Source organism: Pseudochaenichthys georgianus, unplaced genomic scaffold, assembly GCF_902827115.2.
Source record: "Pseudochaenichthys georgianus unplaced genomic scaffold, fPseGeo1.2 scaffold_2114_arrow_ctg1, whole genome shotgun sequence".
Classification (NCBI taxonomy): domain Eukaryota; kingdom Metazoa; phylum Chordata; class Actinopteri; order Perciformes; family Channichthyidae; genus Pseudochaenichthys; species Pseudochaenichthys georgianus.
In genome coordinates this window covers 1-15,000 of record NW_027262791.1, presented here as the reverse complement: position 1 = coordinate 15,000, position 15,000 = coordinate 1, and the positions used below count along the sequence as shown (strand labels likewise).

The window sequence follows — 15,000 nt, the reverse complement described above, 5'->3', positions numbered from 1 at the left end:
GCCCCCGGGCCTTGAGTTTGAGACCCCTGTTCTAGACTCACTGACTCAACACTTGTTAGATCTTTATAAACGTTCTTCAGTTGCGTGTGATTACTGCCGAGTGATCAGTCCACGTTAAAGCCCAGCAGATGGTTGGATCTGTTCTTGTGCTGTGTGCATCAAGAAGAAGTCTCTTTAAAGAGAGATGTACTGTCGGAGTGAAAAATGTTACCTGTCAAAGAAAGATAACTGCAAACTGAAGAGTATTAAGTGTCGACAACACACATTATAGGTTGTTCTGATATGCGGTGTTGAGTAATGACAAACAACCTGTCCCTGACGCGTAAAATATAGACTATGTCTTGCCTGAAAATACTCCTACTGCTCAATGTTTCCAATGCTGTGATGTACTCCTCATTCTCTGACTACGAAGAAGCATTAAGAAATGTAATTATTATACCACTACATAACAACCGAAATATAGCTTTTAATATGCTAAATTGTGTGTGTGTGTGTGTGTGTGTGTGTGTGTGTGTGTGTGTGTGGTGTGTGTGTGTGTGCGCGCAGAGAGTACAGACGAGCAGTGTTTCCGGTTCTCGGACTGTGCGAGCTGCACCGCTAACACACGCAACTGCCAGTGGTGTGAAGACAGGAAGTGCCTCTCTGCAGCCAGCAACTGCACCGTGGTGAGTACGAGAGGAAACTGGAAACACAAAACAACCTTTATAGATCGCCTTACGGCCCGTCCACACAGCGGCGTGCGTTGACGCTTCCCCATTCACTTTGAATGGGGTGACGTCACTTTTAGCCGAACTGCATCGTGGGAAGCGACGTGGAGCGTAGCTGGCGTGTCTCGCTGCAAAAGTTGAGCAATGTTCAACTTTTGATGCCTCGGCGAGGCGTCAGCCAATCGAATCATATGCCAGTACAAGCTCTAGCCAATCAAACCGCTGCTTGTGTGTCAGGGGCGGGAGATTCATGTGATTGGTTGTTGGTCGAGTTTCAGACACGCCCGCCGGCAAGCGTCAGCGCACGCCGCTGTGTGGACGGGCCGTTAGGCTGAACATTACCACTTCCTGTCCCCTTGTATTGAAGTCAATGGTTTTCTGAATTTGTTTCTGGTCGTTAGCCTGAAATAAGGTCTGTGGTTAACACAGTATAAAATACGTCAGTACCCCACTGGTGAATTCAAAAACAGTGTCTAAATGAGACGAATAAACATCATCACACCCAACATTAGCCTCCTTTAGCTTAGCGGTGGTGACGTGAAGTCATGTGACCGTGCTGTAGTTCCTTTATAGCCCAACATTAGCCGTCTTTAGCGGTGGTGACGTGAAGTCATGTGACCGTGCTGTAGTTCCTTTATAGCTCAACATTAGCCTCCTTTAGCTTAGCGGTGGTGACGTGAAGTCATGTGACCGTGCTGTAGTTCCTTTATAGCCCAACATTAGCCACCTTTAGCTTAGCGGTGGTGACGTGAAGTCATGTGACCGTGCTGTAGTTCCTTTATAGCCCAACATTAGCCTCCTTTAGCTTAGCGGTGGTGACGTGAAGTCATGTGACCGTGCTGTAGTTCCTCTATAGCCCAACATTAGCCGCCTTTAGCTTAGCGGTGGTGACGTGAAGTCATGTGACCGTGCTGTAGTTCCTCTATAGCCCAACATTAGCTGCCTTTAGCTTAGCGGTGGTGACGTGAAGTCATGTGACCGTGCTGTAGTTCCTCTATAGCCCAACATTAGCCGCCTTTAGCTTAGCGGTGGCGACGTGAAGTCATGTGACCGTGCTGTAGCTCCTTTATAGCCCAACATTAGCCGCCTTTAGCTTAGCGGTGGTGACGTGAAGTCATGTGACCGTGCTGTAGTTCCTTTATAGCCCAACATTAGCCTCCTTTAGCTTAGCGGTGGTAACGTGAAGTCATGTGACCGTGCTGTAGTTCCTTATAGCCCAACATTAGCCTTTAGCTTAGCGGTGGTGACGTGAAGTCATGTGACCGTGCTGTAGCTCCTTTATAGCCCAACATTAGCCGCCTTTAGCTTAGCGGTGGTGGCGTGAAGTCATGTGACCGTGCTGTAGTTCCTTTATAGCCCAACATTAGCCTCCTTTAGCTTAGCGGTGGTAACGTGAAGTCATGTGACCGTGCTGTAGCTCCTTTATAGCCCAACATTAGCCGCCTTTAGCTTAGCGGTGGTGACGTGAAGTCATGTGACCGTGCTGTAGTTCCTTTATAGCCCAACATTAGCCTCCTTTAGCTTAGCGGTGGTAACGTGAAGTCATGTGACCGTGCTGTAGTTCCTTTATAGCCCAACATTAGCCTTTAGCTTAGCGGTGCTGACGTGAAGTCATGTGACCGTGCTGTAGTTCCTCTATAGCCCAACATTAGCCACCTTTAGCTTTGCGGTTGTATTTTATTCTATTTTCACAGCAGTTAACCAACGGGCTTGTGTAAATGCATGAAAGCCAGTTAGTTAGTGGGATAATGTGCAGTGAATAAGTCCTTTAAGTTCTGTAAGGGTTCATTTTCCAATAATCACCTGTTTGTGTACATACAAATATGAAAGTGTATGAATATCTGTTCTGTCCTTTTGTTCATCTTGTTTCCTCTGTGTCTCTTTTTGTCTACTTTTACTCCCAACCTGCTTTCTCTGTCTTTCTCTGTGTGTGTGTGTGTGTGTGTGTGTGTGTGTGTGTGTGTGTGTCTGCATGCTGCTTTCGTCTGCTTGGCTGGGGTTAAATATGAATGTGTGTGTCTGTGTGTGTTTGTGTGTGTGTGTGTGTGTGTGTGTGTGTGTGTGTGTGTGTGTGTTCGTGTGTGTTCGTGTGTGTGTGTTTAGCTGACTCTGGAGCTGGCGCAGCAGCATGGCGGCGCTCTGTCTCTTTCTCGCCCTCCGGCCATGTTGTCTGAGCATCAGCTGACTTTGTGGAAACATGGAGCCAAGAGGAGGGGACATGTGTGTATTATATCTGAAACTTGACACTTCCTGTTAGGCTGCAGCAGGTTGAGGTCAGAGGTCAGGGCAGGGCCTTAGGTGTTATGGAGATTAGGGTTGATATCAATCCAGATGTATCCTCCTCTCACGACCTTTGCTTGGCTTTGATTAGAAACACATACATGCTGTTCGGAGACAGAACTTTGTGGTCGATTTGAACTTTAAGTTACATGCACCACATATCAATTAACCAATCAAGCAAGCAAGCAAGCAAGCAAGCAATCAATTAATCAATCAAGCAATCAATAAATCAATTAATCAATCAAATACTAGAATAATGTACTACTGTAGACTACTATAACGTTGGGAGTCAATAACCATAGTACTACAAACCAAGAATACGTAAGAAAATTAAAAGAAATTTAAAAAACAACTTTGGGGACTTTGTCATCAGGAGCTTTAAAAAATGCAAGTATTTTCAAATCTAGCATTAACGGAAGAAAACCTCTCTAAAGTGAAATCAAGTATATTTGTCTTCTCCCCTGCATGTTCTCTTTGTGATTCCTTCAACCATCACTTGTGTCATTGTCTTGATTCCTTCACTGCATGTACAGTAAAACAGAACAGCTGTGATGGAGTTTAACCGGCCTCGTTTTGTGTGTGTATATATATATATGATAACAATTAATACTCACACATCATAATGTGTGTGTGTGTGTGTGCGTGTGTGTGTGCGCGCGTGTGTGTGTGTGCGTGTGTGTGTGTAGTCGGTGAAGGACTCGTCCAGCTGTAGGCGGCGGGAGGAGCAGGAATGTTTCAGACTGCTGAACTGCAGGAGCTGCTCTCTGAACACTAACTGTCAGTGGGAGCAGCAGCAGCAGGAGTGTCAAGCTCTGCCTGGTGAGGACACACACACACACACACACACACACACACACACACACACACACACACACACACACACACACACACACACACACACACACACACACACACACACACACACACACACACACACATGTTCTGATGTCCTGGACGTGAATCCTCTCCTCACTAACTCTCTTAAGCACCCTTCTGAGGAGCCTTTAGCTACAGATGCTCTCAGTTTGACTCCGGCACGACTAAAGGCAAAGGAAATACTCTTGCGACTTGAATCCACAAATGATCCCGCTCTGTTGTGTCGTGCTAAGGGCTAACTGCTCGCTCGCAGTAGCTTTGAGCAGAGGTTGGTATCGTGTTCCACATCAAGGCCTGACGCTTTAGAACCTCCCACTTTGCTTTGGGATGGATTGTAAGCCGTCTCTTTTCTTAAAGAGGTAACACTTTTAGTTACTGTTCACTTCCTGTCTGTCTTCTTCTGTTGATTTCTCTGTCCTGCAGTGCTCTTTCCTTTACCCTCTCTTCTTCTCTTTCTCTTTTCTTTACTTAGAACAGTTTAGCCATCATTAATCAAAAGTCTTGTTCTCGCCAAAAATATATAAAATAATATTCAAAAATTAATCCACTAGGTTTTCTGATGGGGTAAACTCATAGTTGTTGTCTACAGATGACGTTAAATCGACCGGACTTCTTTCTGCGGATTGATATGACTGCACATAGTCCCCTGAGCCTCCTTAGCAACGGTCTGTTCTCCTTAGCAACGGCCTGTTAGCGAATAATAGCAGTCCTCAGAAGGCAGGAGCGGGGCTATCAGCATCAGCTTGTAGATGGTATTTTAAACTCGATGCACTCTGAATCTACGGGGCGGCCGAGGACAATGAAATACACATGCGTTAAAATAATTAGTGCCGTTATTAACGCGTTAACTTGACAGCCCTACTTTAAAGATATTGTTATGGAAATCCGGACAACTCTCTTTTTGTTTAAAGGGGACCTATCATGCAAAATGCACTTTCTGATGTCTTCTCTACATCAACATGTGTCCCGGTGTGTCGGGGAACTCACGCAGCGCCAGGAAATAAAACCCTCTCTCTTTTCCTCCGTACCCAAATCTCTAAAAACGGGGAACAACGGAGCTGATCCAGATTTGCGTCCGATATGACGTAACATCTGAAATGTGGACCCACGGGCCAATCAGAAACGTTGCTATCAGAAACAATGCCCGACTGTTTTGGACGTAATATGGTCGGTGTTTACATTAGCATGCTAACACTCAGAGCTAACCTGTGCTGGAGAGCATGTGTGTGAAGAAGCAGGAAGTAGAAAGGAACTCACCTTGTGGTGTAACCGGCAAGAGAGAAAGCCTTTGAGCTCCAGACTGTTTCAGAGAGGATCCTTGATCTAATAATTCTTGCGTTTCATCGCCGCAGCATTTTAGACAGTATCTGCCAGGTCCCGCATGAGCCGGCATAAGCTCCGCCCCCTCTTATTTAATTTTTTTCCAGTATTTTTTTTAATATATATCTTTTTTATTTAGCCTTTATTTATACAGGTGAACATCTCATTGAGAATTGTTGTTCTCCTGAACTTCCCCTCTCAATCTATCAAGACCCGAGCAGTTCTATTAGAAGTCCAAGGCTTAAGGCGCGGGCCGGCGCAGATCGCTCAAAGGAATCTTTGACCCTCGGAGATGGAGAGGCAGAACGTGTGTGCTCCCTTAGGATAGGTCTGAGAGACAGGGGTAGGACGAGAGGCACACCAGGGTCTCTTTCTCACCTCTTCAATCTGGCTTTTAACGTGTGATTGTTTTTGTATTATTTGACTTTAACTTTAACTATATATTTATTTGTTGTTCCTTTATTTTATTTTATTTTATTTTCTCTTCACTATATCTGTAAAGCGTCTTTGAGCACCTGTAAAAGCGCTAACAAATTAAATCTATTATTATTAATATTATTATTCTCAAGCGAGACCTGTTTGTACCCAGAATCAGCACTTTTGAAACAGGAAGTGAAACAGAGGGACATGAGGCATGGCTAGAATCACTAGCAAAACACTTCATAGATATGTTGTTGATATATTGTATATAGAGACCTGTGCTATTGCCTAGAAATACCAGGATAGGTGACCTTTTAAAACGTGTTGGCGTCGTAGAGTAAAAATAAAATGTGTGTTGCAGATCAGACAAGATACTTGAAGTTGAAACTTGCCCAACTTTACTTTGGTTCTAGCATGCATACTTATTTAATCAGTCTTTAAAGTGTAATGACTGGCTTCCTGTTTGAATGGTAACTGGGCCATTGAGGACGTGGCCTTTTAAAAAGGTCCACTGGCCACAATGAGGACATTAGCCTGTCATTGTGCACCTTCTTCCGAGTCCATTAGTGTGACAAGGCTACACAATATATCTTCTTTATTTCTGTGAAGCTACACAACAGTGTGGGCTGAGATGAGCTTTGTTAATGGAAACTCCCGCTCCACCGCCGTGGCCTTTTCTTTACACACGGTGTTATGACTAATTACGCTAAATGGCCTGACATGTTTATCTCAAAGACCGTAACCTTATCCATCTATTTATTTTATATACTCCGCCTTTTTCACCCATTTTCCCGTCTAATTGTTGGATGATTACGGCCCATTGCTATTGTTTAGGGGGGGTTTAAAGAAAGCAGGTATTTGCTTTCTTTTAGCATGAAAGGATTGATGAAGGAAGCCATTATAGGGCCTGTGAATGTAATCAGTCCAAAATAAACAGGCTTTTCCTTTCCTTCTCATCCTGGCTATTTCAAAGGCTGCTACGGTATAATAAACTCCAACATGCAACTGCCTGACCCGTATAAGAATGACTGCCTGACCCTTATAAGAATGACTGTATGGCTCTGTATGGATGAGTTTCTCAGCCTCTGTTTAAACTCTTCCATCATCACAGACATTCCCTTTTCTTCATCCCATCTGAAGTCCTGGGAGTGACGTGTCTGACTGATGACTCAGTTCAGTACAAAGCAAGAATCTGGTGTGCTTATCTGAAACAACAGCATCAATCAACATTACATCAGCCTTTACACATCAGTTACATGTGTTTTCTATTAAAGCTTTCAATCGTCTGTTGATTCTGGCTACGCAGTTTATTTGTTGCGGTTACATCCACTTCCATCTTCTCCACTACTTGCCCTCCGTGAGCTTTCTACCTTCGTCACATGACCTGACTGTCCACCTATCTGTCCTCATTACTCAGTCTAAATATGGGATGTTTAAAGAGCGTGAAACCAGCAGCTTCTTTCTGCCTCTTGTTGAGAACGAACTGCCTTCCCACGATGCAGTTTGGGTTTAGTTGCTGCGTCTGTCTGCCTTCCCACGATGCAGTTTGGGTTTAGCTGCTGCTTCTGTCTGCCTTCCCACGATGCAGTTTGGGTTTAGCTGCTGCGTCTGTCTGCCTTCACGTTGATTAATGAACCCTGGTTTACCTCAACCAAGTAAACAACCCTTCTGCTGTCTGACAGAGCCGGCCTGTAATCTGTAACGCTTTGACTTTATTGGCTTCTGCATTTTCCTGGCATTTCTGGTTATTTATTTCTCGCTTTACGCATGGTCATAGAGTACCGGGTGATTCCCGACCGCCACGATCATTTTCTCCTCCATTTGTTGACATGTGGGAAATAACTGCGGTCTGGCTCTCCCAACATACACCCGGTTTGATTGGCGACTGCTTGTGCTGTCAGATTTGCATACGAGGGATTTGATTGGCTGACGCCTCCGTCGAGGTGGCAAAAGTAGAACATCGCTCTACTTTTGCAGCGAGCACCTCGAGAGAAGCTACGCTTTGCTCCCACAATGCAGTTCGGCGAATCGTGACGTCACCCCATTGAAAGTGAATGGGCAGAAGCGTTGAGTGTGTAGGGGCCGTAAGAGTCTGCTTTATGCGCTCGGCTGTAGCCTCGCGGCGAGGCTCCGGCTTTTTGACGTACATGAGCGTGCTCCCCCCCCCCAACAGAGAGGCAGGGGGGGGGAGCCTGCGTACTGCGTAGCCTTCCCTCCCCTGAAGAAGAAGTGATCAGGTTAGCGCCCCCGCTCCCGCTCCGAGGCTCCGGCGACACGCTCCACTAGCCCCCCCCCCAACAACTTCAAAATTCAGGGCTATATATATAAAGATCGCTGGCCCCGAAAGTGTCTCTAGGAATAATTTTGGCCCTTGGACAAATGTAGTTGGTGATCCCTGCTCGAAGGGTTAACTTTCTATCTTTAAGCCTCTGTATTTTTCTTGCGTTTCTGATTATTTTCTCCTCACTTGATCTAAAACTTAATAACTGTTACACATGCTAACTATTAGCATTTTGGTAATTATGATACCCCTCCTCCTACTGTCTGATCTATCTGCTCTTAACTCCTTTTTACAGAGTTAGTCTGTACTCTCTAAGTGTAAATGTGTTGTCTTTAAGTGTCCTTGTTTTTCTTGCATTTCTGATTATTTACTCCTCACTTGATCTACAATGTGATAAATGTTACACATGCTTAATGTGAGCACTTTTAAGCAGCTAATTGTAGATATTGATGTATTCTAAACATTATAAGCCACAGATGTGCATGTTAGCATACTCATACTCTACCTACTAGCTTAAAGGGGACCTATCATGCAAAATGCACTTTTGTACGTCTTTTATACTTGAATATGTGTCCCCGGTGTGCCAGAAAACACAACCCTCTCTCTTTTCCTCCATTCCTAAATCTCTAAAAATGGAGCTGCAACGGATCTGATACAGACTGATCCAGATTTGAAAATAGTCTGACGTCAGTGACGAGGAGCTCCGCCTATATGGGCAACTCTCCACCTATCAGGGGGAGTGAGGGGTTGGGCCATGGCCGGCCATTGCCGTTTCGAAAGCGCTGGAGACGCTGTAGTACATATGCCAGGCCTGTAGGTGGCGCTGTAGTCTGCCATAAAAGCAGCGAAGAAGACTTCTCACAGAATCAGCCGTTGCAAAAACAGGGCTGGAAAAGAGCAAATAGAGAAAATGAGGCATGGCTAACATGCATGATCTGTTTGGTATTTTGAAAAAAAAACTTCACAGACATGTTTTATATAGGTATGGCCCTCCAATGTATTATTAAAATATAGCATGATAGGTCCACTTTAAGCTAAACAATATGATGTTATATTGCTAACCAAGCCAAAGCTACACATTAGTATGATACAATCCTACACAATATCAACCACACATTAGCATGTTAGCATACTCAACATTACAAGCCAATTATGTATTATCTAGCTATCAAAGTTGAGTTACTAGCAGGCTGGATCGATATAATCTAGTGTTGTAAGGCTCTGATGACTAAGTTATTGCTACCGTGTGTTGTTGTGTTTCAGGCCAGCTGTGTGGGGAGGGCTGGCATCATGTCGGGGAAGTCTGTCTGAGGATCAACTCCAGCAGCGAGAGCTACGATAACGCCCAGCACTACTGCAAAAACCTGGGAGGAAACATCGCCTCTCTGCTCACGGACAAACACGTCCATTTTGTTCTGGAGGAGCTGCAAAAATACCAGCTGCAAGACAAGGTGGGTGGCGTAATGCAGCATGTAAAGAACATACGTGTGACTGCCTATAGGCTGCAGGTGCTTCTGTTTGCAAAGGAGAGTTCCTGACTGAGCAAAGTTGTACTTCCTCAGTCCGTGCGCACTTTTTAATTTATAGGTCTATATATTTTGATATTTGCAATTTTAAAACAAAAGTGGACGGAGCGCTTGGTGACGTTTAGTATATCTGAAATCACTAGGTTAGCTACGTTAGCCAGCTAGCTTACAGCAGAGTCTCCAGCTGTGTGCGTCACTCTTTAGTGTCCCCTGGTCTCCTAGCTGTGTCCGTCACTCTTTAGTGTCCCCTGGTCTCCCAGCTGTGTGCGTCACTCTTTAGTGTCCCCTGGTCTCCCAGCTGTGTGCGTCACTCTTTAGTGTCCCCTGGCCTCACAGCTGTGTGCGTCACTCTTTAGTGTCCCCTGGTCTCCTAGCTGTGTGCGTCACTCTTTAGTGTCCCCTGGTCTCCTAGCTGTGTGCGTCACTCTTTAGTGTCCCCTGGTCTCCCAGCTGTGTGCGTCACTCTTTAGTGTCCCCTGGTCTCCCAGCTGTGTGCGTCACTCTTTAGTGTCCCCTGGTCTCCCAGCTTTGTGCGCCTCTCTTTAGTGTCCCCTGGTCTCCCAGCTGTGTGCGTCACTCTTTAGTGTCCCCTGGTCTCCAAGCTGTGTGCGCCACTCTTTAGTGTCCCCTGGTCTCCAAGCTGTGTGCGCCACTCTTTAGTGTCCCCTGGTCTCCCAGCTGTGTGCGCCACTCTTTAGTGTCCCCTGGCCTCCCAGCTGTGTGCGTCACCCTTTAGTGTCCCCTGGCCTCCCAGCTGTGTGCGTCACCCTTTAGTGTCCCCTGGCCTCCCAGCTGTGTGCGTCACTCTTTAGTGTCCCCTGGTCTCCGTTGTGTTTTGAGCTTTTAGTAAACGCTGCGCATGTTTCCTCAAGTTGCTGAAGAGTTTCTCCTAATGTAAGTGTTTCGGGTCTTGTAGCACGTTTGTCTGCCATGGAGTTCAAGGTATGAGAAACCCAACTGAACTCATCCTTCTTATCCCACCATCGGCTTCATCATCAATTTGTAATCTCAGTAAACTCAGAGGTGTGAAAAACAGAGTGACAGGATGCGTGACTCTTTATTCATTGAGCCATCTACCAGATCAGCCGCCTCCCAAACAGATTGAGCTGTCGGCTTGTAATCTGGGTGGTCTGAATGTCATTCGATACGCTGACGTGTTTTGACGACTCGCAGACTGACTTTTTGATCAATGTGCAGCGTCAGGAGAGATGTGAAAACACAGGAACAGGAAAGGGCTGGTTTTGAATGTACCGTTTGACGATGATGATGATTCTGAGTCTCTTGTGTTGTCATGCCACTTTTTTTTGTTAAAATCAACATTAGATTTTCCTGCAAAATCAACGACTTACCACCCAGATTTCATGGGATTTCCACCCGAGTACATTTCAGTGCATACATATACATACAGACACCACATTACATCCACAGCGACTTACATACATTCAGTACTGTGGGCAATCCCCACAGGAGCAATTTGGGGTGACGAGTCTCAGGGACACATCGCCATGCTGACTGCAGCGGGACTCGAACTTGCTACCCCCTGATTCGAAGTCCAGCACTTGTTAGAAATGAAAATCAATGTTTTATGGCATAATTTAGTTAAAACACACCGTCAGTTTAAATGCTATTTTATTCTGAAAAAAACGGAAGTTCTCGCACAATCTTAATACCACGCTTTTATTCTGAAAATCCTTTATGCCGACATCCGGGACTACCGTCCAGTAGTATCATTAAAGTGGCTATTGACGCCGTTAACATGTGTTACATATAAAGTTATGAAAGAGATAAGGAGGAGAAAAGGCATGTGGAAGTAAGCAATGCATGTAAAATGTCGAAATCCTCTGTTTAACGCGATATCGGACACAGACGAACGAGGGTCTCTACTCAGGGCCATCCAATCTCTGTACTCCCAAAGCGAGAGCTGTGTCCGGGTCCTCGGCAGTAAGTCGGACCCATTTCCGGTGAGGGTTGGCCTCCGCCAGGGCTGCGCTTTGTCACCAATCCTGTTTGTAATATACATGGATCGGATTTCGAGGCGTAGTCGTGGGGGGGGGGGTCTGCAGTTGAACTCAAATACCTGTACTTTCTACTTCTTACATGTTGAACTCAAATACCTGTACTTTCTACTTCTCACATGTTGAACTCAAATACCTGTACTTTCTACTTCTCTCATGTTGAACTCAGATACCTGTACTTTCTACTTCTCTCATGTTGAACTCAAATACCTGTACTTTCTACTTCTTACATGTTGAACTCAAATACCTGTACTTTCTACTTCTTACATGTTGAACTCAAATACCTGTACTTTCTACTTCTAAGTTCTTACATGTTGAACACAAATACCTGTACTTTCTACCTCTTACATGTTGAACTCAAATACCTGTACTTTCTACTTCTGACATGTTGATCTCAAATACCTGTACTTTCTACTTCTCTCATGTTGAACACAAATACCTTTACTTTCTACTTCTTACATGTTGAACTCAAATACCTCTACTTTCTACTTCTCACATGTTGAACCCAAATACCTGTACTTTCTACTTCTTACATGTTGAACTCAAATACCTGTACTTTCTACTTCTTACATGTTGAACTCAAATACCTGTACTTTCTACTTCTTACATGTTGAACTCAAATACCTGTACTTTCTACTTCTCACATGTTGAACTCAAATACCTGTACTTTCTACTTCTCTCATGTTGAACTCAAATACCTGTACTTTCTACTTCTCTCATGTTGATCTCAAATACCTGTACTTTCTACTTCTCTCATGTTGAACACAAATACCTGTACTTTCTACTTCTCACATGTTGAACACAAATACCTTTACTTTCTACTTCTCTCATGTTGAACTCAAATACCTGTACTTTCTACTTCTTACATGTTGAACTCAAATACCTGTACTTTCTACTTCTTACATGTTGAACTCAAATACCTGTACTTTCTACTTCTTACATGTTGAACTCAAATACCTGTACTTTCTACTTCTTACATGTTGAACTCAAATACCTGTACTTTCTACTTCTTACATGTTGAACTCAAATACCTGTACTTTCTACTTCTCTCATGTTGAACTCAAATACCTGTACTTTCTACTTCTTACATGTTGAACTCAAATACCTGTACTTTTTACTTCTCTCATGTTGAACTCAAATACCTGTACTTTCTACTTCTTACATGTTGAACTCAAATACCTGTACTTTCTACTTCTTACATGTTGAACACAAATACCTGTACTTTCTACTTCTTACATGTTGAACACAAATACCTGTACTTTCTCACTTCTCTCATGTTGAACACAAATACCTTTACTTTCTACTTCTTACATGTTGAACTCAAATACCTCTACTTTCTACTTCTCACATGTTGAACCCAAATACCTGTACTTTCTACTTCTTACATGTTGAACTCAAATACCTGTACTTTCTACTTCTTACATGTTGAACTCAAATACCTGTACTTTCTACTTCTTACATGTTGAACTCAAATACCTGTACTTTCTACTTCTCACATGTTGAACTCAAATACCTGTACTTTCTACTTCTCTCATGTTGAACTCAAATACCTGTACTTTCTACTTCTCTCATGTTGAACTCAAATACCTGTACTTTCTACTTCTTACATGTTGAACTCAAATACCTGTACTTTCTACTTCTTACATGTTGAACTCAAATACCTGTACTTTCTACCTCTAAGTTCTTACATGTTGAACTCAAATACCTGTACTTTCTACCTCTTACATGTTGAACTCAAATACCTGTACTTTCTACTTCTGACATGTTGATCTCAAATACCTGTACTTTCTACTTCTCTCATGTTGAACACAAATACCTGTACTTTCTACTTCTCACATGTTGAACACAAATACCTTTACTTTCTACTTCTTACATGTTGAACTCAAATACCTCTACTTTCTACTTCTCACATGTTGAACCCAAATACCTGTACTTTCTACTTCTTACATGTTGAACTCAAATACCTGTACTTTCTACTTCTTACATGTTGAACTCAAATACCTGTACTTTCTACTTCTTACATGTTGAACTCAAATACCTGTACTTTCTACTTCTCACATGTTGAACTCAAATACCTGTACTTTCTACTTCTCTCATGTTGAACTCAGATACCTGTACTTTCTACTTCTTACATGTTGAACTCAAATACCTGTACTTTCTACTTCTTATGTGTTGAACTCAAATACCTGTACTTTCTACTTCTAAGTTCTTACATGTTGAACACAAATACCTGTACTTTCTACCTCTTACATGTTGAACTCAAATACCTGTACTTTCTACTTCTGACATGTTGATCTCAAATACCTGTACTTTCTACTTCTCTCATGTTGAACACAAATACCTGTACTTTCTACTTCTCACATGTTGAACTCAAATACCTTTACTTTTTACTTCTTACATGTTGAACTCAAATACCTCTACTTTCTACTTCTCACATGTTGAACCCAAATACCTGTACTTTCTACTTCTTACATGTTGAACTCAAATACCTGTACTTTCTACTTCTTACATGTTGAACTCAAATACCTGTACTTTCTACTTCTTACATGTTGAACTCAAATACCTGTACTTTCTACTTCTCACATGTTGAACTCAAATACCTGTACTTTCTACTTCTCTCATGTTGAACTCAAATACCTGTACTTTCTACTTCTCTCATGTTGAACTCAAATACCTGTACTTTCTACTTCTCTCATGTTGAACACAAATACCTGTACTTTCTACTTCTCACATGTTGAACACAAATACCTCTACTTTCTACTTCTCACATGTTGAACCCAAATACCTGTACTTTCTACTTCTTACATGTTGAACTCAAATACCTGTACTTTCTACTTCTTACATGTTGAACTCAAATACCTGTAATTTCTACTTCTTACATGTTGAACTCAAATACCTGTACTTTCTACTTCTCACATGTTGAACTCAAATACCTGTACTTTCTACTTCTCTCATGTTGAACTCAAATACCTGTACTTTCTACTTCTTACATGTTGAACTCAAATACCTGTACTTTCTACTTCTTACATGTTGAACTCAAATACCTGTACTTTCTACTTCTTACATGTTGAACTCAAATACCTGTACTTTCTACTTCTCTCATGTTGAACTCAAATACCTGTACTTTCTACCTCTAAGTTCTTACATGTTGAACTCAAATACCTGTACTTTCTACCTCTTACATGTTGAACTCAAATACCTGTACTTTCTACTTCTCTCATGTTGAACTCAAATACCTGTACTTTCTACTTCTTACATGTTGAACTCAAATACCTGTACTTTCTACTTCTTACATGTTGAACTCAAATACCTGTACTTTCTACTTCTAAGTTCTTACATGTTGAACACAAATACCTGTACTTTCTACCTCTTACATGTTGAACTCAAATACCTGTACTTTCTACTTCTGACATGTTGATCTCAAATACCTGTACTTTCTACTTCTTACATGTTGAACTCAAATACCTGTACTTTCTACCTCTAAGTTCTTACATGTTGAACTCAAATACCTGTACTTTCTACCTCTTACATGTTGAACTCAAATACCTGTACTTTCTACTTTCTCTCATGTTGAA

At 42.8% G+C, this 15,000-nt stretch overlaps 1 protein-coding gene across 1 annotated transcript in view; it reads left to right on the top strand.

Moving 5' to 3' along the window:
* Positions 1-9,335, top strand: part of LOC117441890 (attractin-like protein 1) — a gene marked incomplete at its 3' end in the record, with an annotated part of 11,745 nt that extends 2,410 nt beyond the window's left edge. The window contains exons 2-5 of the mRNA XM_034077908.1: positions 547-665; positions 2,811-2,927; positions 3,674-3,806; positions 9,148-9,335. Of these exons, the coding sequence (XP_033933799.1) occupies positions 2,871-2,927; positions 3,674-3,806; positions 9,148-9,335 (378 nt within the window). The remainder of the gene's footprint in view (positions 1-546; positions 666-2,810; positions 2,928-3,673; positions 3,807-9,147) is intronic.
* Between the last annotated feature and the right edge of the window lie 5,665 nt (positions 9,336-15,000).